The sequence below is a fragment of the Schistocerca americana genome, chromosome X (genome assembly GCF_021461395.2).
Source record: "Schistocerca americana isolate TAMUIC-IGC-003095 chromosome X, iqSchAmer2.1, whole genome shotgun sequence".
Lineage (NCBI taxonomy): Eukaryota > Metazoa > Arthropoda > Insecta > Orthoptera > Acrididae > Schistocerca > Schistocerca americana.
In genome coordinates this window covers 267,571,919-267,599,154 of record NC_060130.1, presented here as the reverse complement: position 1 = coordinate 267,599,154, position 27,236 = coordinate 267,571,919, and the positions used below count along the sequence as shown (strand labels likewise).

The 27,236-nt window shown below is 41.3% G+C and overlaps 1 protein-coding gene across 1 annotated transcript in view; it reads right to left on the bottom strand.

The window, feature by feature from the left end:
- Positions 1-27,236, bottom strand: part of LOC124555588 — a 1,059,882-nt gene that overhangs the window by 371,519 nt on the left and 661,127 nt on the right. The window contains exons 11-12 of the mRNA XM_047129551.1: positions 26,360-26,461; positions 8,819-8,932 (exon numbers count right to left, since the gene is read on the bottom strand). Coding sequence (XP_046985507.1) covers positions 8,819-8,932; positions 26,360-26,461 — 216 coding nt within the window. The remainder of the gene's footprint in view (positions 1-8,818; positions 8,933-26,359; positions 26,462-27,236) is intronic.

Sequence of the window (27,236 nt, the reverse complement as noted above, 5' to 3'; positions counted from 1 at the left end):
TAACAAATCCATGAGGGCCATCCGAACCCTTCTAATGCTGTCCAAGTCGATTGTTGGTGATGTGATTGTGAAGTGGAAACACAGAGAGACAACTACAGCTAAACTAAGAGCAGGCAGACCCCCATGTACTGGCGGACAGGAACTGTCGAGCAATTCGGAGGGATCTGGTTGTGCAAAATCGCATGAAATCAATGGAAGGAATCGCTTGTGAGTTCCAAAGTGCTACCAGCAGTCCAATATGACTATTCGTAGGGAGTTCTTCACAGCCACACATTTCTGTAAGTCGATTCTAAACGGCGCTTGATGAAAAGAGCAATGCCACTAGACAGTGATGGCAAGAAATGAGGGATCTGGAGTGAGGAATCACGCAGTACACTGTGGCAGTCCGATGGAAGGGCTTGAGTTTGGCCAATGCCTGAAGAAAGTTACCTGCCATTATGTGTAGTGGCAAAAGTGAAGAATGCAGCCGGACGCAGTAACCGAGCGGTTCTAGGCGCTACAGTCTGGAACCGCGCGACCGCTACGGTCGCAGGTTCGAATCCTGCCTCGGGCAGTTAGGTTTAAGTAGTTCTAAGTTCTAGGGAACTGATGAGCCTAGAAGATAAGTCCCATAGTGCTCAGAGCCATTTGAACCATTTTGAAGAATGCAGAAGGTGGTATTATGGTATAGGGGTGCTTTTCGTGGTTACGGTGAGGCCTTCTTATTGCGCTCATGAAAAAGCTAAATGCAAAAGGATATGAACAGTTTTTATTGCATTGTCTGCTATGTACAGTAGGGGAGCAGTTCGGAGACGAAAATTGTTTTTAGGCGTATGACAATGTACCCCGTCATGAAGAAGCAGCTGTGAGACAATGGTTTGTGGACAGTAACGTTTCTGAAATCCACTGGTCTGTCCACAGTCCTGATCTGAACTCGATGAAACACTTTTGGGATGAGCTGGAACTTCAACTTCACTGCAGACCCCAGCGTCCAACACCACTAACTCATCTGGTTGCGGATCTTGAGGAAGAATGGGCAGCCATTCTTCCACAGACATTCAGACATTAAATTGAAAGTGTTCCCATCAGATTTCTAGCCGTCATAAACTCGAAGGATGGACACATCTCATGTTAATGTCCACAAAAAGGTGGCCAAATACTTTTTATTCAGATAGTGCAGCCGGCCGCGGTGGCCGTGCGGTTCTAGGCGCTGCAGTCCGGAACCGCGGGACTGCTACGGTCACAGGTTCGAATCCTGCCTCGGGCACGGATGTGTGTGATGTCCTTAGGTTAGTTAGGTTTAAGTAGTTCTAAGTTGTAGGGGACTGATGACCTAAGATGTTAAGTCCCATAGTGCTCAGAGCCATTTGAACAGATAATGTATTTGTGCCTAAACTAGATAAATGCAACCTACTATATTAGAAGGAAAAACGCTGTTCTGGAGAAAAGTACTGCTGCTCCCTGACTTGCATTAAAGCGACATGAAAGGAACCTCCCCAAAGAATGGCCCTACCTTGAGATTGCAACACATTCAAGCGTTCTCTCGCCAATAACGTACGCCAGTTAAATCATTCATTTCAGAAGAATCATACTAATTCAGTCTTGTGATTAGCTGGAGGACGTTCTCATGAGCAAAAATGACAATCATCTCTATTAACATCGAGGGTCGGTCTGCATACAAACAAGACCTATCACAAAACCTATGCCACAAATACAGCTCCGGTGTCCCCTACCAACATGTCACCCATAGAGATGGGATACAGAAAACATCGAAGGAGAGTTGTGGTACAAGGTTACACAGACAATACGGCAGTGCAGTATTAGCTACACAAAACCTTCAGATAGTGCTGACTGTAGAACTACGTCGCATTACTGTCTCCTTAATATGAAAATCATTGAATGCAGATTTCTCTAGAGGCAACGTAGAAAATGTAACAACGTCAAAGTTAATCTTATCATTGGAGACTTCAACAACCACAGCAATCTATGGGGCTAGACTGAACACAATAACATTAGGGTGATACGAACAACTTAGAGCTGATATATGTCAATAATCTCGCTGAGTCCCTCGATAGTGAAAGATCGGGAAAGAGATACAACTCGGACCTTCTTTTTGTCAAGTAATGTGTAACACACTACTGACTAAACGATGTTTACCGTCCAGTATCAAGTACCCAACTCTGGCCAATCATGTGCCATGTAGTGCACGCTGTTTGTTCATAGAGAATACCACTTCTACGCACAGATAACTTCCGAAAAGCAATCTGGAAAAAGTTCTAAGTTCTACTGATTAACACAGCAGCTGACTCCTGCACCGATTTTCTTCGACAGATTTGTCGATACAGAAAAATGGAGCTCAAGACAGGGGCTTTAGGCGCGACTATACCAAGGGTCTCACTTGAGAAACGGAACACGCGTTGAAAATATGTATGTAGCTATTCGCAGCCGACCCGGTCTCTGGGAATACAATTACTGCTCGTCAACCATCACTGGAAAAGCCACCTAATCATCGTGGAAGCTTCCGATCTATAACTCGCCTCTCGCTCGCATGTAAAGTGTTACATACCGCCTTCCAGATCTTTCTCATTTTCCAACGCACAAGTTTCCTTTCAGGAAAAAGCACCACTTCGCTTATACTAAACTGAAAATGTGTTGTAATTCTTCAGGCTTTCCGATCGATCTGTTGACATCTTTGAGGTGTCCGGTATTCTAACGGATCTCAGCGTCGTTCTTGCAGGATATTTCGATACCGTAACTCGTTATCTTCATCACGTGCTAGGTGAGACTACTCTTCGAGGGTTTTTGTCTCCTTCCTGAGGGGGAGAAGCGGGCTGTTTAAGGACATGCTGGCTACCCTTCTCAGCCGTGGGAATTTACAAGGTTATATATTTTGTTTATCGGTTCAGTATTTGTCGCAAGGTTATGGGGACGGAGGTACTTAAATTCCTCAACTGGAAATTTAATTTGGAGAGTTAATGGGAAGAGTTCCGGTATTCACCTTATAGCCAAGGAAAACCTCTGAAATCCGACCAAAACAGCTGGGTTTTCAACCTTACTTGTCTGCTAATGTGATGGGAGGGAAGGTCAGAGGTAGTGTTAGTTGTGTGTACCGCTTGTTGTTGTTCTTCTGTTTGCTGGAGTACAGCCAGTTTTATTTGTAACTGTCACGCTGCGTCACCTCTGGTTCCGTGAGGTCCGGTATTTCACTGTTCATCACGTTGCCGTGTCCGTTGACAAAATCGATGCTTTGTACTTCTTGGCTAGATTTGATGCTGTCGTCTCTGTTGGTCTTCATTGTCTGTGAGGCGCGGATGACCACCATTTTCTTCTTCCTTGCCATCTCAGGGCGATCCATGCGATAGTCCTGCCGAAGTGTTTTGTGGCCTCTGAAGGTGTGGTGATCGACCTTCCGTCGGCGAGGCCTTCGCCGTGCACGTGTGCCTGCGCCGCTCGCTACCAAACCTGTGGCTGTCGATGGTAAGGTTCCCGTAGCAGGAGGCAGACGGCCTCGATATCGGGGTGGAGCGCCATCCTGTAACGCGAATCCGCTTCCTCTAGGGCAGCGTCGATGTTGACACGCTGGTAGTCCTCTCATACTCGTTGTTGCGCCAGCTGCTACTTAACATGCGACTTGCTCCTGCGCCGCACTGGCGCTGACTGCTTTCGCTCTGAAGTGCGTTGCCCCGCTGCCCCTCTTCCCCCTCCACAACTCTCACTGGTGGTGGGGGGAACCGGCTGCGCGGGATGGGAGGCTGCTGCTGGGATGTGTCTGCTCGCCTCCGAGCGTAAATCCGCGTTCCTGCCGCGTCTTCTTTCTCTTCGGCGAAGCTTCTTCCTCGTTTAAACGGCTACCGCCAATCTTTCCTGCTCCGAATTCTGTGTCATCGGTGCTGTTGCAACGTGAGAATACCTTGCAACCGTGCCAGTTTGCGACATGCGATGCGCCACAGCGAGCACATGTCGGTCGGTCATTCTTATTTAGTGTGCAAGCTTGACTGGCGTGTTTCCCACCACACTTGACACATTTTTCGTGGCAGCAGCAATACACTGAGGTGACGAAAGTAATGGGATACCTCACAATATCGTCTTGGATCTCCTTTAGCCTGGCTTCGTGCAGAAACTTGACGTGCCGTAGACTCAGTAAGTCGTTGGAGGTCCCATGCAGAAATACTGAGCCATGTTGCCACTACAGCCGTCCATAATTATCAAAGCGTTGCCGTTGCATGATTTTGTGCACGAACTGACCTCTCGATTATGTCTCATAAATGTTCGATGTTCTAGGTGACCAAGTCATTCGCTCGAATTGTCCAGAATGTTCTTCAAACCAGTCGCGAACAATTGTGGCCCAGTGACATGGCCATATCGTCATCCATAGAAATTCCATCCATGAATGCCTGCTAATGATCTCCAAGTAGCCGAACATATCCATTCCCAGTCAATGATTGTTTCAATTGGACCAGAAGACTCAGTCCATTCCCTGCAAACACAGACCATACCACAATGGAGTCACCACCAGCTTGCGCAGTGCCTTGTTGAAAACTCGATTCCATTACTTCGTGCGGTCTGCGCCACACCCTAACCGTACCACTACCTCTTACCAGCTTAAGCTGGGACTCATCTGACTAGGTCACGGTTTTCCAGTCGTCTAGGATCCAACAGATATTGTCACGAGCCCAGGAGAGGCGCTGTAGGCAATGTCGCGTCCATGGTGAGTGGTAATGCCTCAGATGTGGCATTCTCACTCACTACATTGTGGTGGGTCTCCGAATATTGAATTGCTTAACGATTTCCGAAATGGAATGTCCCATGCCTCTAGTTGCTACTACCATACCGCGTTCAAAGTCTCTTAATTGCCGGCGTGCGGCCATAATCACGTCGGAAACCTTTTCACATGAATCACCTGATTACAAATGACAGCTCCACTAATGCACTGCCCTATCAGACCTTGTATACGTGATACTACTGCCATTTATGTATGTTCATATCTCTAATCCATGACTTTTGTCGCCTCAGTATATTTTGCCACATGGTCTTCTTCTTGGCACCTGAAGCACGCCGGCTGTTGTGCCCGAGCGGTTCTAGGCGCTTCGGTCTGTAACCGCGCGACCGCTACTGTCGCAGGTTCGAATCCTGCCTCGGACATGGATGTGTATGATGTCCTTAGGTTAGTTAGGTTTAAGTAGTTCTAAGTTCTAGGGGACTGATGGCCTCAGATGTTAAGTCCCATAGCGCTGAGAGCCATTTGAACCATTTTGAACCTGAAGCACTGGGGCTTGGAGTCGAGTTCCGCGGAGAGAGGCTTGGTGATCTCGAAGACTTCCTTCCTCTACCTCTGGCTCTCAGCTGTGTCCACGGCCAAGAAAAACAGCGGTGGTTTCTTCTTTTTCGTCTTATTATGCAGCCTAATAGCCACATCCCCGAAACTTTGCGGACTTTGTCCATGCTGCACAGCCACGGCAGCCCTCTGAGGAGTGTCTCAGTTATAGTCGCTATCTTCTTCTGCTGCTGCTGTTACTTTGTGGTGCAGAGACGGTGTACCTGTCGAGGACATGCTTGAGTGCCTCGTTGGGTCGTTGTTTACACACGTAGCGCTGATCTCGCTCGTCGCAGTTTCCTCAAAGAAGTCCAACCAGTCTTCACCCTGGTATTCGATCTAGAAAAGTGGAGATGGTGTTCTTGGGTCGTGGTTGTTCTTCCCTGTGCCATTAGAATCACTTGGCGCCTGTAGAGGTTCCACGTGTTCGAAGAGGTTGTGGCGGAAAGCGTCACACTCGTCGCCTGCGCCATCCTCAGCGGTGGTCCCCAGTTCGTATTCCGAGTTTCGTCTTTCTGGCCGATCGTCGATCGACTCGTCAGCTGGTTTATCGGCTGACTGTGGGAATCGTCCCCGACGGGCACACCACCGACTTGGGTGCATTTCCGTGGCGTTTGCTCTCACTCATGGTGCGCGCAAACCGACACGACAATTTTCTTATTCGCTGTGAAAGCAGGAAACACGACAATTTTACCGGATGTGTGCGAGATACAAGTCCGTCTACTCAGCCTTCTCTCAACAGTAGTGGAGCGCTCAGCAGCCGCTATACATGTCCGATGGAATGTTGCACAGTACTTCTGAACAACACATGCATTGCAGTATCGTATTTATCTATTGATTCCGGGCAAGCGACTTTCAGGTGAAATGTCTCCCCCGTACAGAAATACACTCCTGGAAATTGAAATAAGAACACCGTGAATTCATTGTCCCAGGAAGGGGAAACTTTATTGACACATTCCTGGGGTCAGATACATCACATGATCACACTGACAGAACCACAGGCACATAGACACAGGCAACAGAGCATGCACAATGTCGGCACTAGTACAGTGTATATCCACCTTTCGCAGCAATGCAGGCTGCTATTCTCCCATGGAGACGATCCTAGAGATGCTGGATGTAGTCCTGTGGAACGGCTTGACATGCCATTTCCACCTGGCGCCTCAGTTGGACCAGCGTTCGTGCTGGACGTGCAGACCGCGTGAGACGACGCTTCATCCAGTCCCAAACATGCTCAATGGGGGACGGATCCGGAAATCTTGCTGGCCAGGGTAGTTGACTTACACCTTCTAGAGCACGTTGGGTGGCACGGGATACATGCGGACGTGCATTGTCCTGTTGGAACAGCAAGTTCCCTTGCCGGTCTAGGAATGGTAGAACGATGGGTTCGATGACGGTTTGGATGTACCGTGCACTATTCAGTGTCCCCTCGACGATCACCAGTGGTGTACGGCCAGTGTAGGAGATCGCTCCCCACACCATGATGCCGGGTGTTGGCCCTGTGTGCCTCGGTCGTATGCAGTCCTGATTGTGGCGCTCACCTGCACGGCGCCAAACACGCATACGACCATCATTGGCACCAAGGCAGAAGCGACTCTCATCGCTGAAGACGACACGTCTCCATTCGTCCCTCCATTCACGCCTGTCGCGACACCACTGGAGGCGGGCTGCACGATGTTGGGGCGTGAGCGGAAGACGGCCTAACGGTGTGCGGGACCGTAGCCCAGCTTCATGGAGACGGTTGCGAATAGTCCTCGCCGATACCCCAGGAGCAACAGTGTCCCTAATTTGCTGGGAAGTGGCGGCGCGGTTCCCTACGGCACTGCGTAGGATCCTACGGTCTTGGCGTGCATCCGTGCGTCGCTGCGGTCCGGTCCCAGGTCGACGGGCACGTGCACCTTCCGCCGACCACTGGCGACAACATCGATGTACTGTGGAGACCTCACGCCCCACGTGTTGAGCAATTCGGCGGTACGTCCACCCGGCCTCCCGCATGCCCACTATACGCCCTCGCTCAAAGTCCGTCAACTGCACATACGGTTCACGTCCACGCTGTCGCGGCATGCTACCAGTGTTAAAGACTGCGATGGAGCTCCGTATGCCACGGCAAACTGGCTGACACTGACGGCGGCGGTGCACAAATGCTGCGCAGCTAGCGCCATTCGACGGCCAACACCGCGGTTCCTGGTGTGTCCGCTGTGCCGTGCGTGTGATCATTGCTTGTACAGCCCTCTCGCAGTGTCCGGAGCAAGTATGGTGGGTCTGACACACCGGTGTCAATGTGTTCTTTTTTCCATTTCCAGGAGTGTATATATAATGGACGTAGGTGTGCAGGTTGTAGACATATGGTTGACGACATGAAAATTGTAAGTTTGGGTCTGGTCGTAGGGTGTGCTCGGATAGCCTAATCGTAAGGTGACCATACGTGGTGAACGGGAAAACGGGGTTCGATTCCTGTCCGACACAAAGTTTCATTGTCGACATTACATTACAGAGCTGATGGTTGTCCACATTCGCAAATGCGAATACGTGATCTTCCTCAACTAACAAGTTCCAACGTCAATGTATAGTCATTTAGTGAAACCATAGTAAATCTAATTCTGTATTTCTGGATTGCTTCAAAACCTGATCGTGATTACCTGTCCAATATTGCAATCCTCTGTGCATACGAACTTAATTCGAAAGCAGAGTCATAACTGGGAGTTTATGATAACTGAAAAATTTTTCCCACGTTACAAACGCTATGGCGAAGTTGGAAACATGTGTCAAAGAAGTATGTTTACAAAGTTAAAATAATAATGCTTCATTATTTTATGTACTAAAATGTTATAAAATTGGGACAAGTTTGATTTCTGGTCCGTCACAGCCCTAATGTGTCATATACAATCATCCTACAAAATTATAACTCTTTCAAGGTGGTCTGTGTATTTATCTATGAAACACTATGGTTTTCGGCACTTTGTCAAAGGGTGAGAGATATATGGTTTGGAGTTCTAATTACTTTTCTTCATTACTTCATTTCCTCCAATTTCTCATTTTGAAAAGTAAATTTAAAATTAAGGTTATTACATTACATATATTCATTTGTAGGTACCAAATTAATGAATGGATATGTGAAGAACACATGGAAACCAAACAATGATAGCAAAATATGCATGAAGCTGCAAAACAGTCACATTCAGTCATAACTATGGATCAGAGCATTTACTTTGAGATTTGCTGTGCAAGAATAATGCTGCAACTCTAAATAATTTGTGTTTAGTTGACTAAACTGAGTTCAAAAATAAGTCCCTGTTCTCTTCTATTCTGTAACTAAATGCCATCCTCGACTTTTTTGTATTAAATCTGAGTGAGTAAGACGGTGTGCCTATGTATGTGCTTGCATGTGTACACATGGAGGTGCATGCAACTTTGTCTGTGCTTCAGGGTAAGTACCATTGCATTTAAACATCATCTGACTAACTAATACTAGTTTGCAGCATTTGACTACCAATGAAATGTGAAATATTCCACTTATCATATTACCTTGCAACGTGTAAAAACTACACGACTTTCCAGATCTTGAAGAGACAATAGGGGCCGACCTTCACCATCAGGCTCCATCAATCCTGTACCTGTGGCCATGTCCCGGTAAGCCAACTGCCAAACATTTAAAAGAATTTCTATCACTTCTGCTTATAAAATGAGGTGGCGTAGTAATATAGCAACACAGAGGAAATGTCAAGTAATTAAAATGTGTGAAAGGATATGTAACTTCTGTAATAATAGTATTAATTAGTACCAGAAATCATGAAAAATTGAAGAGCATATTTACAAAATGATGTATCTCCGAGAAATGAAAATTTACTGCAAACGAATTTTAATTTGCGTGTTTAATATTGAACCATGGAGCCTGTTGTTTGGTTCATGGCTCTGCTTCTATGCTCTAAATGTGGAAATAATGGAAAGAAAAGTCATGGATCTTATGGTGTGTTTTAGAAGATACATTTTGGGTTTTCGAGTTAAATCACTCCACTCTGAAGCAAAGCAACAGGATTTGTCTGTTTATTGTTATTAAAACGTGTACAATGTTTATCAGTTTAACTTAAAAAACAAACATGTCGAACACTGTTGAATTTGCTGGGTAGAAAAAAAAGTTTTAGGCTGAAAGTGACGAAAAGAAATAGAAAACTTGATACAAAGATTCAACGGTTATTCCCTTTGTAATTACGTTCTCTTGGACTGAAAAGACAACACCTTATCATATAAGGCTTGGCATAATGTCTGTCAGTCAACCCCTAATTTACTTTAAAACTATCCACATTACTCACTTTGCCAAAGGTTGTAAGCATGCTGCAAAATGTAACACCACACACTTTTACTCCTACAGCACGTTTGCACAAAATCTGCCACTGAAAACTGCTGCCACTGACTATCTTTCATTTTTTTCTTGCAGTTTTCAGTATTGTGATAGCGTAATTGGTAAAAATTATTCTGTTGGCCCTTACATTTATGAATATAAGCCAATGAATAAGAGTTTGGCAACGTCGTAGCTGCAATTTTACTATTTGGCGACGTCCATCAATGTGTTTGGAAACCAGCGTGGGATAGATCACTTTCTAAATGACACTCATTCTCTAACACAGTTTTAAACAGAAAATGCTATTTCCAAAATGAAATAGCAAGTAAAATGAAAGAAAAAATACACATAGCGAAGTTTTTGTTACAAAAATGTGACATTGGTCTGAGATGGAGATACATGAGCTCGAAAACAAGCTCTTCAATTTTTGTGCTCTACTCTGTATTCTAAAATCAATGTAGAATTGCAGTATGGCTATTCTGCGGTATCTTTTACAAATCATCACGTTTCATCCCATAATGTTCAAGCAGTTACTACTGAATTGCGGTCACTGCTGGAATAGAAGATTTTAAGTGTTATTATTGAGCAGTAATCTCTTTATTAAATAAATCATTATAAAATTGTTTATGAACTCAAAGAGTGTTCAGCAAAAGATGGAAATTTGAGTATTGAAGCTCTTTGCTAATGTTAAGAACAGTTTAGGAACAACAATTACATTAATAAGTATCTTCATTTATTTAGTCATGAGCTTCATATCAATCTAAAAATGTATATTATTAAGATAACAGAATCCCAGTGTTATTATTAGTATCCCACACAATAAATTAGAGGCAAAATAAATTTACCTATATATTGGAAATACAATTTCACTAAAATATATCAGCTATTGCTTTTTTCCTAATAGTGTGCATGATTTAGCTAATTTTGTAACTCTTTCATCATATTGATACAAAATTCAGTGTGATGACTACACTAAGTTCAGATGCTTTAATGTAAATAAATGGAAATCAAAAACGAAATCTGAAAAAAACCACGATAAGATATACCATGCTTAGTTTCATTTAAACTCAGATTAACTATTTGTTAAAAACAATTGTTTTTGACCACTACACAGAATCACTTTAATTTGAAAAAAAGTGCTACGTGTGGCATCTTATCTGCAAATATATATTTATATATAAGAACAGATTCCTGACTGGAAATGATGGAGTATAAGAGGTCTTATGAACGTGTGTCCGGAAATGTAGTGTTGCCACGGCAGATGGCGTTGTCGAATGACAGTTCCTCTGACTAAGTGCCGTGGGTTCCTCGTGAAATGTGGGCTGTGTGATTGACGCAGCGTGCTGTAAGAAGCAGAATTGTCATATATTCACGTAGGCAACAAGCCGCGTGAAAGGGCATTACATGTAGTGTATTGTGTTTGGTGTCTGTGAGGGTACTTGTTTTGATATAGTCGCGCTGACTCTCGACCGTTTCCATCTGCTTGCCCGTACAGAAACACCACCTCGGCTTGTTCCCGATATGAATACCGGGCAATTCTGCTGCTTAAAATACACTGCGTAAATCACACAGCCTGCAGCACAGAAGGGACACACGACACGTGGTCAGGGGACATTTCACTCATTAGCACCATCTATCGTGGCAACGATGCATCTCTGGACTCATGTCCATAGGACCTTTTTCCTCCATTTGAACCTCTTTTCCTTCATTCCAATCAGGAATCAATTCATGCCGTTGGTAACTTTTATTAATGCTCACCCAATATACAGGCTGTCCTATTTGTATTGCTCATAAAAAATAACTTTTTTCTTGTGCGTTAAATGAACAATTGTTTCAACCAATGTATTTTGACATCATTAGGTCGTTCTTGCCGAGGCTTTACGTTTTATGTATCCAAACAGGAGATACGAGGCAGAGGTTAAATTTTTTTAGTGGCACCCTGTACATTTTATTCAAGAATGCACTCACCCTCTCCAAGAGCTATTCAAAAATGTATGACACTGTACCATTATATCCACGAAACTAGTAGCTATAGAAATGATAAATAATACATAACTTCTCTAATTTAAACATCACTTCAGTGCATTTCATTAACTACATTATTTAACTTCTTTCAGGAGCGTTCCAACATTTTACAAATTACCAATAAACATTGAATGCAACAATACTGGCATTCTACAGTAACGGGATCTTGTTATTGTACAGTATCGTATAACAGTACTTATGACAATGCAGATGTAACACAGCCCTTTGTAGTAACTTTTACTGTGATGCTACCACTGCATGAAAAATAGAGCGTTTATACCACATGTTCAAAATGGTGACCATTGGCATTCATACACAAGGTCGTTCTGTCGATAAAGGACGTGCTTCATCGCATACTACGTCTTCTGTGATGGCTGTACAAGCATCAATAATGCGTTGCTGCATGTCCTCTGGTATTGTTGGAACATTTTGGTAGACAGCATCCTTGATTGCTCAGACAATAATCCCGCGTTGTAAGGACCGAAGACCGGGCAGGCTAATTAACTGGCCCACCACATCCAATCCACCTATTAGGGTATTTACGGTCCAGAATTCGTCGTGCTCGTAAGGCGCTATCTGCAGGCCATCCATCATGCTGATATCACATGACCATCCTATGATTCAGAGGTACTGCGTCCAAGAGAACAGGAAGAGTGTGTCTAAAAGAATCGGGCCTATGGTCTGCCATTTTGGTTGCTGTTTACAAAGAAAGGGCCTATAATGATATCTCCAATAACTCTGCACCAAAATTAACGTTCCAATGGACGTTGATGTTCTAGCTGTCGTGGACATCGTGGATTTTTGATGGATCAATAATTCATATTTCTCATACTGACAATTCCTTGTGCGAAAATGACGCCTTGTCAGTAAAAACAACATCTGAGAAGAAATTACCATTAGTCTGAAGTTGTTGCTGAGCCCACTTACAAAATCGAACCCTATTGTTGAAGTCATACATGAAGTTCTTGGTGTAAATGAGCATGCTAAGGATGGAATTTATGCAGTTTCAGAATGCGATGTGCACTTTCGAGACACCAACTTCGTGTTGAATTCGTCGTGTGCTGAGTTGAGGATTTACGGCTACGGCAGGGAGCACAGCGACCTCAGCAGCCTCGTCTTTTCGTGTTATACGACGATTTCGAGGACTTGCATTTAAACTTCCCGTTTCACGGAGATGAGAAATGAGACGACCAAACATCCAGCGAGAAGGCGTTGGCTTATCAGGGAAGCGTCTGCTGTACAGTAGTTACGCCTAAACAGAATTTCGCCGCCTACAGCTAATTAGAGTGCAGGTATGTGCAGTAGAGTACAAGATAGACATAATAGCGTAATAATTATAATGTTCACTAACAGTAATGAACATAAAAACTTAAGTTACTGAATTAGTTCCTGTCAAAGTACTTTCTCCGTAGATCAACAGCTTTTCTGCATTATCATCATTCGTGTACATCATACACCTTCGCATAACAAAAATTGTATTCACAATGTTTACTATCGCCATACAGTTACTAAGTTACTCTGATACATGACTACACTGGTATGCAGTGTACCGTACGCTAAAGCAGAAACAAATGAGGTGGGCGGAGGGGGGGGGGGGGGCGGAGGAGGAGTACTAGGGTTTACATGAGTCGGAAATCATAAACAAACCCCACACCTCTGCTACAGCTCTACACTGTGTACGTAATGTACAATCATGGAAGTAGAGCGTTCGGTTTCTTCACATCCTGTGCACTCTTTATCGTTTGTACATGTACGTTTTACTAACAAAAATGGTACAGTGTGATAAATTTTTGAATAACTCTTGGAGAGGGTAAGTGTATTCTTGAATAAAATGCACATAGTTCCATTTAAATATTTAACCTCTACTCATATCTATTACACCTTTGGGGATACATACAATGCATACCCTCAGCAAAAGCTACTCAGTGATGTTAAAAACACTAGTTAAAACAATTTTTCATTTAACACATCAGAAAAAGTTATTTTGGGTGAGCGAGATAAACGGGACATCCTGTACTGATGGTCTACTATTTCCTTTCCTTAGTACTACGCAATGACAGTCTGGAAGAAATTCCGGGGCACTCATTAAGATATAGGTTTTCTACCTCTAATACTTTTGTAGATACTACAGTAGACTTCTCAACTTCAAAATCAATGAGGTTTTACTCTTTTGTTTGCTGGCTCTTCTAAAAAAAAACTTTGCCACGTTCCTAAGATCTCCCAGAAAAAATTGATGGCAGTATCTTCAAATAAAGCACAGGACCTTTTAATAAGGGTGCTATAAGAAATACGTTCATTAGCTAGTTGTCTCTAAGTGACAGTGGAAGCAAATGGGTTGACTACAATGGAAAACATAAATCTTGGGTTTTCTTCCTGGTTGTGGGCATGTGGTCAAGTGGCCACTGTGTAATTTTAAGTTCTTATCAGTGTTATAAATATACTACATATTTCCCACTTACAACAATATATTTGTGCATGCTTAAATTGGCTGAGAAATTTCCTATGAATTTTTTGAATACTAAAACTATCTACTGTCTAAGGTCTATATTATGTAACCTTCGGTAATTGCTGGTGTAAGGCAATAAATGACACATTTTGCTACTAAGTCTGTCAAAATCTTGATCCATGCAATAGTAGAAGAAAGCTATGGCATTACTTGTTTGTGTCACCGCTGAGGTTGAGAAACATTTTTACCAGTACGTTGCAACATTATATTACTGTGAAGCCAACACTGAAGTAAAGTATAGAGGTCTATATCTAAAAGGAATAAATGTTTAAAAAGATAATATTTACATGGGTGCTTTTTAAGATTTAATTATAGTTAATCAAATGACTAAATTAAAATTATTAAAATGGGGAAGTGCCTAATTTTTCGCATTTTCTTAAATAGTTTGACAGAATTAACTGTGTTCAGGAGAAAGTGTTTCAATTACAGTTATCGTGTGATTATTACCAGTATGCACATGGGACATATTCATATGAAAATATAATTGCAGAGGGATATATTTTTCTAGACCTCTTGTGTCACTCTAGTATTGTCTCATCTTGTGCATGCACTTTAATTCATAAGAAAACATTCTATGGAGTATGTGTACACATCGTAATTCAAGATGAAATAAATGATGAATTTTGATGTTAAAGTAAACTGAAACATTAAGATCTCCATTAACAGTTCCTTCAGTTTCCATTAACTGCTCTTGATGGCTATTAGCACAATTTTACAGGAAGTTTAGCGTCACCAGCTTCTTATGGATTTTGTGATTTTCCCAATATATTCAAGGGCGATTAAACTCTCCCCCTTCTATAAAGGCATAGCTTGGTAGTTTTCTCTGATGTCACTGGTTACTACGTCAAAAGAAGGATCCACCTAGAACTATTATCCTATCAATAATTTATCCATTTTGCTGGTTGTTTAACTCCGTGACTGTGCATTACATTATTTTCAGAAATACAACAACCAGCCGCTTTTTTATATATTTTTATTTATGCCATTACTCGTCCATGACTCATCCTACATCGTCCTAGCTAGAACATGAGCAGTGAAGTGAGAGCATTTGCATTCTTGATAGTCTATTTTGATAGTATAAGGGGCAGTCAAATGGAAACGAGACGTACGGAAAAAAGTGTTTATAATTGCAAAAGAAATCGCCGTAACCGTTGAAAAATTTATCCCACTGTGAAACAAGACGATTAGTGCCTTTATGGAAAAAATGTTTGCGGTTGCCTGTGGAACCATGATTGTACCCAGGTGTGCACCTCTTCGTCCGAAGCAAATCGACCACCACGAATGTCTTTCGTCACGGCTCCAAAAATATGGAAATCATACGGGAAGAGATCGGGACTGTATGGAGGATGATAAGGGCTTCCCAGCGAAACTGCTATAGCGTAGTCGAAATAACCTTGTCAGCATGTGGGCGAGCATATCCTACAACAGAATGACGCCGCCCGTCAGTTTTCCTAGGCGTCTGGACCTGAAGGTGCACTTCATTTTTTTCAAAGTGTCCACTTACTGCTGTGCATTAATTAAGGCGCCGTTTCGCAGAAAATCAATGAGCAGTAGGCCCTTGCAGTAAAAGACAAAGGACATCATGACTTTCCCGGAGCAGGCGTGCCTGTTATTTCGACTTCTCTGCAGACGTTTCACCGGGAAACTTTTACATATCCACCTTTAAGTCCCGATCTCTCCCATGAGAGTTCCAGATTGCTGGACCCCTGAAGAAAGACATTCGTGGCTGTCGATTTGCTTCAGACGAACCGATGTACGCCTGGGTGTAGTCATGATTCCATAAGGAACCACAATCTTTTTCTCTGAAGACGGTGACCATCTTGTCTCACAGTGGGATAAATGTATTAACAGTTATGGCTATTACTTTTGAAGTAATAGACAATTTACCTACATTTTTCTGTCTCGTTTTCATTTGACTGCCCCTTATGCCCTGTATACATTGTATGTTGCTGTCAGGTCATTCACATTGTTCACACATTCAACAAACATGTACAATTTTTTTGTCTTCGACATGAAGAGATCAAAAACACATGGTAACGCTGGGAAAGTTCCGATCCTTCTTCTTCACAGATAACTTTTTCTAAATGATATGCTCCTCAAAAAGACTGATTTTACACAATATATTCTTAAAATAAAACGAAGAAAAAACGTATATTGACTTAACAGTGAAGACCAAGAACTATTAAGAAGTTGCTAAAATAGTGGAAAATAGTTTTTGATTTTGTCCAATAACACTAGTTTTGTTATTTAAGGTAACAGATTCCTAGACAGGGAAGTACAAATCATATTCAAACGGAAGGAAGGATCATATATAGCTCCAAAGGATTTCATTGCTGTTGGTGATTAATACAAAATTCAGTGATGTGGTCAAACAACTACAGAAGGTTAAGGCTTTTGACAAAGTCTGTGAAATGCTTGGACATTGTAAGAATAGAGATTAGTATGAGATCAGAGTGATCTGAATATGAAGCTAATGTGGAAGAATGAAGACCAGAAAGATATGTGGGAAATCCTAGAAAACATTTATTATAACAAAAATTACAGAAATTAAAAAAAGTGTGTGAGTGAACATTATTTTATGTCATCGACATGCCATATCAATATTTGAGTACAAATTATTGACTTAAAACTGAGATTTTCAGCATAGGAACTGCTTCTTTACTGAAGGTCTACAGAGCAAACTTATATTCTCAAAAGTTTAAGAACTGCTTAATGACTACTGGTTTTCAATAACTAAAAGAACGATACAATAAATTTTCAAGAAACAGACATTCTTGTGAAGTAAATAAATCAAACGATGCAATAAGAAGTAACAATGAAATAAAGGTCTGGAAGTGATAATGCTTCATATAATGAGTGGCTTCCACTTTTTATCTTTTTCCAGATGATGATGATGATTAGTGTTTTAGGGCGCACAACACTATCTTTTTCCAAGAGCTGTTTAACTAAGTTTTTCATTTCAGGTAACATTGTGAAACTAGTCAGTGAACTTGTTTGGAGGAATCTCACGATACAGAACAGTAAGCACAACTTGATATGAAGCAGGAGAAATATCTATATATCTAGCTATCGTTTTAGGTATCTATTGATCTATCTGCCTAATTCTATCTATATATATATGTATCTATCAAAAAGCCATATTAGAGTCAAATATCAGAGACAAAATTGCATTCCAATGCAATGATTTATTAAACAATTATAAAATGAATTGACATACTGAATGTGGAGAAAATTTATTTGCTTTCACCATAATACCCCATTATCTGTTCATTCCAAAAACAAATGGATGTTTGGTATTGTGTGAGTGAATTCTTTAAATTATTCGCAGCTACCATTCAGCTTCTGATGTCACTCTCTTCTTGTTTAGTCTCATTCTCACATTATCTGGAAAGCAAAAAGCTTGAAATTGTGTTTGCTAGTTCATTGGGTCACTATTTTCTTGATACTATCCATTACAGAGTATTCAGAGTAATGTGATGTGTGTGTCTTACATTTGTGAAACAAAATATATAATTTAGCTGGGGACATGCTGTCCCACAAAGAGCCTCAAGTTTCTTGGTTACGAATATCATACTAGAAAGTAACTATACATAAGAAACTCTTTATTTATCTGTTTCCTTTACTGATACTTACTTTCGATATTTTCTAATCATCTATTCAGGTTATTAAAAAAATGAAGTTTCATCATATATGAATCTGAGTCAGAGGCAAGTCTCACATTTGTATCAGTTTGTTTGTTTTCCTTACTTTTGTTATAGTTAAACTCAAATTTCATTACTGTATCAGTTTTTCAAATAATCCTCTCTTTATCTATTCTGTTTTAATAACAGTACTTTATTACTTTGGCCAGTAATTACAAACACGACAATGGTGACACTTGGCATTTCATTTATACATAATGTGTTAATGTATTACTTAGGAAAACTAGTATGTATTTACGTTTTCAAGAAGTTACTCACAGAAAAAAATTATAAAAAGAATGAGAACCTGTTTTTGCACAAGAAATATTTATAAAAGAAACAAGTTCATGAACTAATTGCTCAGTTGCAGACTCTGAAAGACATAAGCAATTAAATTGACACATAATATTTTGTGTGGCAATATTTCTATGTAATGAGAGTATGATATAGATGAATTCATGAAACTAACAATAAGTTTATGACACACAAATGATAGATTATTCGTGAAAGATGCATATAGGAAAAGAGCCTTATGTTTTGTGGAGCATTTAACTATTACTATTTTCAGTATTTGTGACTCACAGATCACATGGATTGCAGTTGTTGTTTATTGCAACATGCACCTGCATTCTTCTTTGTCTGAGATCTTAGCCACTACATTTTATACAACTGCTATTAAATCTGGTTTTAATAACAGAGTAAATGAGAGAGAGTTTACAGGAGAAGAGCAATTGATGTGATTTTGGAAATGTGATAGTCATAAGTGATTAATGGTGCTGAGTATTTGGTATTAGCATACTAATTATTTTATCTTAAATTGAACAACGAATGCACAAAATAAGGATTGTATCCATATGAAAAATAAGGATTGTATCCATATGCTGTCCTAAGATGAATATTGCCATAGCATCTGTATTGTCTCAGATGAGGCAGTGAATAATAATATATGGCTAGTAGTGCACTGGCTTCACTTACACTACCTGGCAATATTTGTAGTTTATATTAATGATGTTAAGGAAGTTTTAAGACTTCGTTATTTACAAAAATGTTGGTGCATAGATGGCAGTGCTTTAAATCCATTTCCAAATCAAGCTCCAATTGTGAATTCATTGTGTCTGTGTAGCAAAATTTCCTTACTCTGTTAAGTATTGGCTTTTGTTTATGACCTTCTTCTTAACATTGTAAATTTTTCTGATTAAATTGTGGAACAGCTGGATGGAGGTTCTGAGGCTTTGCGAGGCTCCAGTTAGGCTACTAAAAAGGCTTATGTACATATCCACGATTCTTAATACAAGCTGTGCATCACCAAAAGAGTTTAATCATATGGTACTGGAGCACTGCAGTTAGATACCATATTAGAGTAAGTTAACAGAGGTTTCCGAATGTTGCAACTGTGGCAGTCATTAAAAATCATCGGCAGTTTCCAATTCTCGTAAGACATCTAGTGACAGAAGAAGTATAGGACTTTATTAGGGCTATGAATGTCAAATATAGGTATCAAAATGAGGAGCAATGAGCCTTGAATGCAGACGGCCTTTGTTTTGATCTTGAGGAATCACATCAACGTCGTCATGCTCACCCAACATATCTAGCCTCATATTAGCTCTGGGACTACTTTTCCCAATCAGATTCCTACTGTAGGTAGCTGAAAACTGTACTGTGAAGTATGAATAACATTGTGATGAAGTTGGGGAATGGAAAATTTCTGCCGGTGCCTTTGTAGGGAGGAAACCTATCGACGACAGAAAACATTCCTTAAATTTTGTTGCTCTTCCAAATGTGCTAATAATATTGTCCTCTGATCGAGGTCATTGCAGGCATCAGATTGTAATGGACTGTGGAAGGTAGAAGCTCAAGGTTTATGAAGGGAGTTCATACAACAACTGTTTTTCCAACTAAAATCAGTTGATGAGACAAAGTGGGGTGAGTTCCATTCAATATGTCTAGATGCTCAATTAAACTATGGAGCCCTAGTCAACAGTACAAAATTACTTAGACTTACAAAATACTGTTGAACGCCAGTGAGTGGTGAGAGTGACTGCTGGGCTCCAACTTCCATGAAAAATAGCAACTAATTTTCAATGATAAGCGCAAAGGAGTAGCTAAATAATCAGGAACAACTACGAATCATCCCACATTACTATTACAGACGACAGCAGAGGAAGTTACTTTCCTACTGCCAACAGATCTTTACCTGGGTGAAGAACACTGGTGCATATTGGGTGTTCTGTGATAATTATTAGTCTTTTCGAATCTGTAATGGAAATAATGTCGACCAAATGACCCAGAGTGGAACACTCTATCAACACTTTTGATAATCTAAGCATTAGTCATTACTCACATACGCGGATCTGTACCTGAGATGCTGGTGATTATGGAGGAAGTGGGCAAAAATATTGCAAGATAACATTGTTAATGTTCAAAGTGCTGAAGGTCTTCTCCTGTGGTCGTTATGGAGATGACAGGTGGCACATGGGGGTTTTGCACCAATATGCGTTATTAACAACTAAGAAAAATGATTAAAAATGGAACAACCTATTCCCACAAATCGATTACACCTTGCACTGTTTGAAAGGCGCAAAGTTAGACCCACTGTGAATAGATGGACTGTCTGCTAGAAGCTCAAGGGCGATAAAGCTGGTAGGGAAAAGACGAAAGATTGCGTTGTTAAATTTAAAGTCGTGCATTTTAGTTTATAGAACATTCATTCACTTTCGAGCCCATGATGGGATAGCCAGCTTTGGCACCTCAGGCAGACAATGTGTCTTTTCCTGCTGGGTGGCACTGCTGTTTCACAAAGATAACGTGTGTCTCGACTATAGACATTAACATAATTCTGAGGAAATACCTCTTCATTCACTAAAGATAAAATCTGGACACAAAGTTAATGGACACTGCGCCTGTCCCCCTTAACAGAAAGTTTAAGCCGTAACATATTTTCCAGGTGGTCAGCACATTTGTGATGTGAGCAGTATTAGTAGATTTTGCTCCTACTGATGGAGTTTTGTAAAGCTTGGCCATTGGAAGAACTTCTACAGAGAGATGCCGAATTTTCTGAGGAGGAGGAACAGCGAACATGTTTATCTGTCTTTAAGATCAAGTGAGGTGATACAGTGGTAAGGCACGGAATTCATAATTTGGAGGACAACTGTTCAAATCCTCTTCTAGCCATTCAGTTGTAGAGTTCTTTCGCATCCGAAAACTGCTGCAAGCAAATGAGGGACTGGTTCCTTTGGAAGGGCATGGCCGAAGTTGCTTTCCATCCTTCCGTATCTGAGTATGTTCTCCATTCCTAATGATCTAATGACAATTATTTTTCTTCTTCCTCTGTCTTCATGGACATGATACCTTCTATTAATAGAGCACTATGCACCGATTCTGATGGTTGTGAGGTAGGTGCAGTGCCACTGCAAACAAATTAGGTGCTGGTGAAGCGATTTCTCGTGCTTCCAGAATTCTTTAAAAACTGGAGAAGACATATTCTGTCATTAAGATGAAGTTCCTTAAAGTTATCCGAGTGATCCGTAAATCATGACCATATTTATTGGGTAGAATAATCACTATTGCAATGGACTACTATTCTTTATGCTGGCTGATAGAAGAGTCTGTGGGGGTGACTAACAAGATGAGCACTGAGCCATGAGTAGTATGATGGCACAGCAGCACTTACACATACACATACACACACACACGCACACAGACACACACACAGACACACACACACACACACACACACACACACACACACACACACACACACACACACACGTACACATACCAGAATGATAATTCAGATATTACTGCAATAACTGTCATTGCTGCAGAACAGCGGGATAATCCAACATTGATGAAGACCGACAAGTGTCGAGAGAAGAAAGAAACCATTAAGTGAGAAGTCTGTTTGATAGAAAGAACACTGCATGTTATGAATTACGATCCAATAGAACAGAAAGAGTCACTCGTCATCCCAGAAGGTTTATGTCCTGCCATTGTGAAGTTTTATGAAGACACTCCTCTTTTCGCTCAGTCACCTCTAAACATGTGCTACCAATCAGTTCTACAATGGTGTCATCCCACTGGACAAGAAAGTCTGGAGAAATTTTCATAGACGGCAACTGGGAACAGATAGGGCTGATAGGCAGTGACTGTCGCAATATTTTTGTCTGTATAAGTAATCATTTTTTTAAGAAGGCGTCAGGCTTCGTGCAGCCGCTCGTGCAACAGCATTGGAATGCTCATACAGAAGGTGGGCCGTTACAGGAGATTTAGAAGACGTTTGGGTTGGGGTTGTTTGGGGGAAGAGACCAAACAGCGATGTCATCGGTCTCATCGGCTTAGGCAAGGAAGTCGGCCGTGCCCTTTCAAAGGAACCATACTGACATTTGCCTGGTGCGATTTAGGGAAATCACGGAAAACTTAAATGAGGATGGTCGGACGCGGGATTGAACCATTGTCCTCCCGAATGCGAGTCCAAGGTGCTAACCACTGCGCCACCTCGCTCGGTTTTAGAAGACGTTTCCGTATGACTGTTTACAACGCTATAGACGATTTGGAAATTGCTACAGCTAGTGGTGTTCGAGCTCACGTTATATTGCAGGCCCCTCTGTATTTTGTGGGTGTGTACTGAATTTCACATTTACCGAAATTGATGCTGCACAGTGTGGTAATGGCTGGTTAACTATTGCATACTGTACAATGGCGAAAAAGTTTAAAAAGTTCCTGGACCTGGCTCCAGGAACACTCTTCTGAGTTTAAACACTTCCGCTGGACACCAAACTCCCCAGACATGAACGTTATTGAGCGTATCTGGGATGCCTTGCAACGTGCTGTTCAGAAGATATCTCCACCCCTCGTACTCTTACGGATTTATGGACAGCCCTGTAGGATTCGTGGTGTGTTCCCTCCAGCACTACTTCAGACATTAGTCGAGTCCATGCCACGTCGTGTTGCGGCACTTTTGCGTTCTCGGGTGGGCGCTACACGATTTTAGGCAGGTGTACCAGTTTCTTTGGCTCTTCAGTGTATTTCACGTTATTGTAGGAATATTGGCCAGTTTTGTTGTATGTTGCTTTCTTTTGGTAGTCGTCATAAATAAACCTTAGACTGTAACTGACATTTAGTGACAGCAGTTGTGTCAGATGATCGGCGGTTTTGTTATTTCTGTTGCTGTCTGTTTGTTTACTGATTATATTCTTTCGTTGATATTCTAGTCGTAATTAGTTGTGTGAAATGTTCTGACATTGCATTAATGCTGGTCAGAAATAAACTTCATTTCCAGTTGAAATTTCGTGACAGTCGTGATCAGCGATATTGTATGGCTATACAAACACAAGCCGAGCAAACTTGGCGACTGGCCTTCGCTGCGCGACTAAGATTTCAGTCAGGTATATTTTGGTGGAGCAAACTCGCTAAGGTGAAGTAGACAAGCTGCTCACAAACTAAGTAGTTAATCCAGGCAGATGGAGTAAGACGACTACTGAGTGTTACTTACTGGCACTGTGTTAAGAATATCCTGAAGCCATGTGTTCTATCCACAATACAGCCGCAATAACAGAGATTGAAGCAAATATCATGAGTATAGTAAGTCGAACAAAGTTCGTGCCCGGGACTCTGCTGACCGCATTTATACAGCCTCATACATTCACCACATACTTCAAGAGCCGAGGCGGGTCCGTTCACACTTAATCGCAACTATACACGATGACATTGATATCAAATACAGAAGCAGGCTGATATAGAATATATCTACATCTACTTCTACATCTACACATATGTTCTGCAAGCCACTGTACGGTGCGTCGCGGAGGATTCCCGTTCCATTCATAAACAGAGCGAGGGAAAACGATTGTTCGTATGAGCACTGACCTCTCTAATCTAATTTTCTTGGCCTTTATGGGAAATGTACGTTGGAGGCAGTAGAATCGTTCTGCAGTCAGCCTCAAATGCCAGTTCTCTAAATTTTCTCAGTAATGCTCCTCGAAAGGAACTTCGCCTTCCCTCCAGTGATTCCCATTTGAGATTCTGAAGCATCTCCGTAATATTTGCATGTTGATCGAACCTACCAGTAACAAATCTAACAGCTCGCCTCTGAACTGCTTCGATGTCTTTCTTCAATCCGACCTGGTACGGATCCCAAACACTCGAGCAGTAATCAAGAACAGGTCGCAACAGCGTGCTACATACAGTCTCCTTTACAGGCGAACCAATCTTTCCTAAAATTCTTACAATAAACCGATGTCGACTATTTGCCTTCTCTCCAACAGTTCTCACATGCTCGTTCCATTTCATATCGCCTTGTAACGTTAGGCCCGGATATTTAATCGACGTGACTGAGTCAGGCAGCACACTACTAATACTGTATTCGAACATTACGGGTTTGTATTCCCTACTGATCTGCATTAGCTTACATTTTTCTACTTTTAAGGCTACCTGCCATCACACCAACTAGAAATTTTGTCTAAGTGACCTTGTATCCTCCTACAGTTACTCAACAATGACATCTTCCCTAAACCACTGCATCATCAGTAAACAGCCGCAGACTGCTGCTTATCCTGTCCGTCAGATCCTTTATTTATGCAGAGAATAAAGCGGTTCTATCGTGCATCCTTGGGGCACTCATGACGATACCCTTGTCTCTGATAAACATTCGCCGCCGAGGACAACGTAGTGGGTTCTGTTACTTAAGAAATCTTCGAGCCACTCTCATGTCTGGCAACCGATTCCGTATGCTTGTACCTTTGTTAACTGTCAGCTGTATGTTATCGTGTCAAATGTTTTACGGAAATATAGGAATATGGAATCCACCTGTTGCTCTTCGTCCAGAGCACTACATCATTTTGTATTCTAAATAAATCACAGACCTCACACACCTCAAACCTAGGAGCATTGCACCAATTCAAAAAAATTACTGACTTACAAAATAGAACAATAATCTTCAGATTTACAACAGAGAAACGGCGCCAAACTTTAAAAACAACACCACGGCGCAAATCACCGTCCGTGGACGGACTACCCGTATGGTTTTATGGGTGCTATTGGCATTTCTTCGGCGACTTCTGCACAGAAATGATTAACGAACTGCTTCAAAGTACAACCATACCAGAGGAATTCACCATGGGATTTACGGTACTCATTCAAAAGATGATGAAAGCCATGACTGTAAAGGCTCTGCGGCCGATTACGTTGTAAAACTCCAACTTCAAATCGCTGACGCGAGCTCTTACCAGCAGACTGAAACCTCATTTATCAACACACTGCCACTGGAGAGCAATCAGTGATGAAAATTCTAGCTCATTATAGCCGAAATCTCATATACATGACTTGCCAGGCGAACAAATCAACATCCACCTGACTTTTAACCATAGAAAGAAAATATTGCCGAATGGATTATGGATTCTTATTGCGTACAATTCCTGCTCTTGGTCTTCACTCCACCTTTACTGATCTCATCGCCTCGTGTTCCAACGGCTCATCCTCGACATTAAAAATGAATGAAACGTTCATGAAACTCATCTCTCTACAAAGAGGATTTCTACAGGGTTGCCCTTTGTTCACTGGTTTGTTCGCGGTCGCCTTGGAACCCTTGCAGTGGCATGTCTACCACACTCTAACAGGTATCAGCCTGTAGGGCCTCAAAACACTCATCTTAACCGACGCAGATGATGTCTTCCTGATACTCCAAGATGAAAGAGACACAAAGCTCACCCACCAGATTATAGACAACTACCAACATGACAGAGTTGCACCCTGGAACATACACAAATCTGAAAACATATCCATTGGTCCGCATCTACACAAACTACAACAGCGTTGGTTGCCATGAGTCAATAGATTCAATGTTACAGTAAAGTAATCGCTGCTAGTAAAACCTATGAAACTGCAGATAATTGTTCCTAACTGGGGAAAGGAATATCACGTTTAGTGTATGATCCACTGTGATGCAGCAGCTAGAGTTGATAACTGGCAATGATCAGTTTCCCTACTGACTTCATCATACCACCAGAGTTTGAAATTTAATATCTGCAAACCTTGCAAAACTCTAGGAATTTGCATTATTCTAGATACTGACGTCCATTAGAAAAATGAGTATTCTTAAAAACAAGCAACAATTCATCTCTGTCTGTATTTTTGTAGTGTTGTTGTAGTAAAACGTCTTTCAGTACTAACGATTTGCTTTTTTTGAATTTTGCACGTGATTCTAATGACTACGTGTCAATGCCATATGGCACAGCAATTATCCTAAGCATGAAGAAGAACACATTTAAATACATTTTAACTCAATGGGTAGCTTTATTTTAACAGGTTACTGTAGACAAGGCTTAACTAGCGTAATGGAAACAATCTACATATTTTCTGCAGAAAAAGAAGTTATATACTTCACATGTTAATCATAACTATTAATTTAATCTTACAAAATGGAAACACTTTAAAGATTAATCCCAGTTCTTTTAATTATGTTGAACATATCCGAAGATATTATTCAATGAAAATACTATTTCAAGCTGTAAGAAACTTACCTGAAACTCGTGAACCACTTTAGAAAGAATAGGGTAGTCATCTTCGGTAACTTTGGTCTGGTGCAGAATGGTTTGAAGCAGTTTTAGAATATCACGATAATGCTGAAATATAAAAGGTTCAGCCATACAATCAAATATACAACTACAATGTAGAATGAAAATAATTGGCAAATACTTGTTTACGCAGCATCTGCAAGGCAGAATGGTGATAAATATTCCTGATTCTTGTAACATGATATAGTACCATTATAGTGAATTCAAGGTCGCCTTGGAACCCTTGCAGTGGCATGTCTACCACACTCTAACAGATATCAGCCTGTAGGGCCTCAAAACACTCATCTTAACCGACGCAGATGATGTCTTCCTGATACTCCAAGATGATAGAGACACAAAGTGCTTGTGGTGGTGTATGTGTGTGTGTGTGTGTGTGTGTGTGTGTGTGTGTGTGTGTGTGTGTGTGTGTGAGGGAGAGGGAGAGGGAAAGGGAGAGAGAAAGAAAGGGACGGACTGACTGAGTGATAACTGATTGATAGATAGACTACAACTCTTATGGTAACAACAGAACTCGATATGTTTGCTTGGTTTAGTCATTTTGATGAGCTTTGCATTAATTATATAAGGACAAAAAAACACACCTATTTAAAATTTAAGGAAATGTTAATATTAGGTTTTATTATAATGAACACTATCAAAAATATTTCATGCCATCATCAAAATACCAGTAAACTTAAAGCATACTCACTAATATATACGAGTAGGTGTTGGTTTGGGTAGACTGGTTATCATACAGAAATCAACTACCATTACAAGAAACTGTGAGAAAGCATTGTGGACAACTCTTGAGAAATAATGGACATCCAGTCCAATCAGATTATTG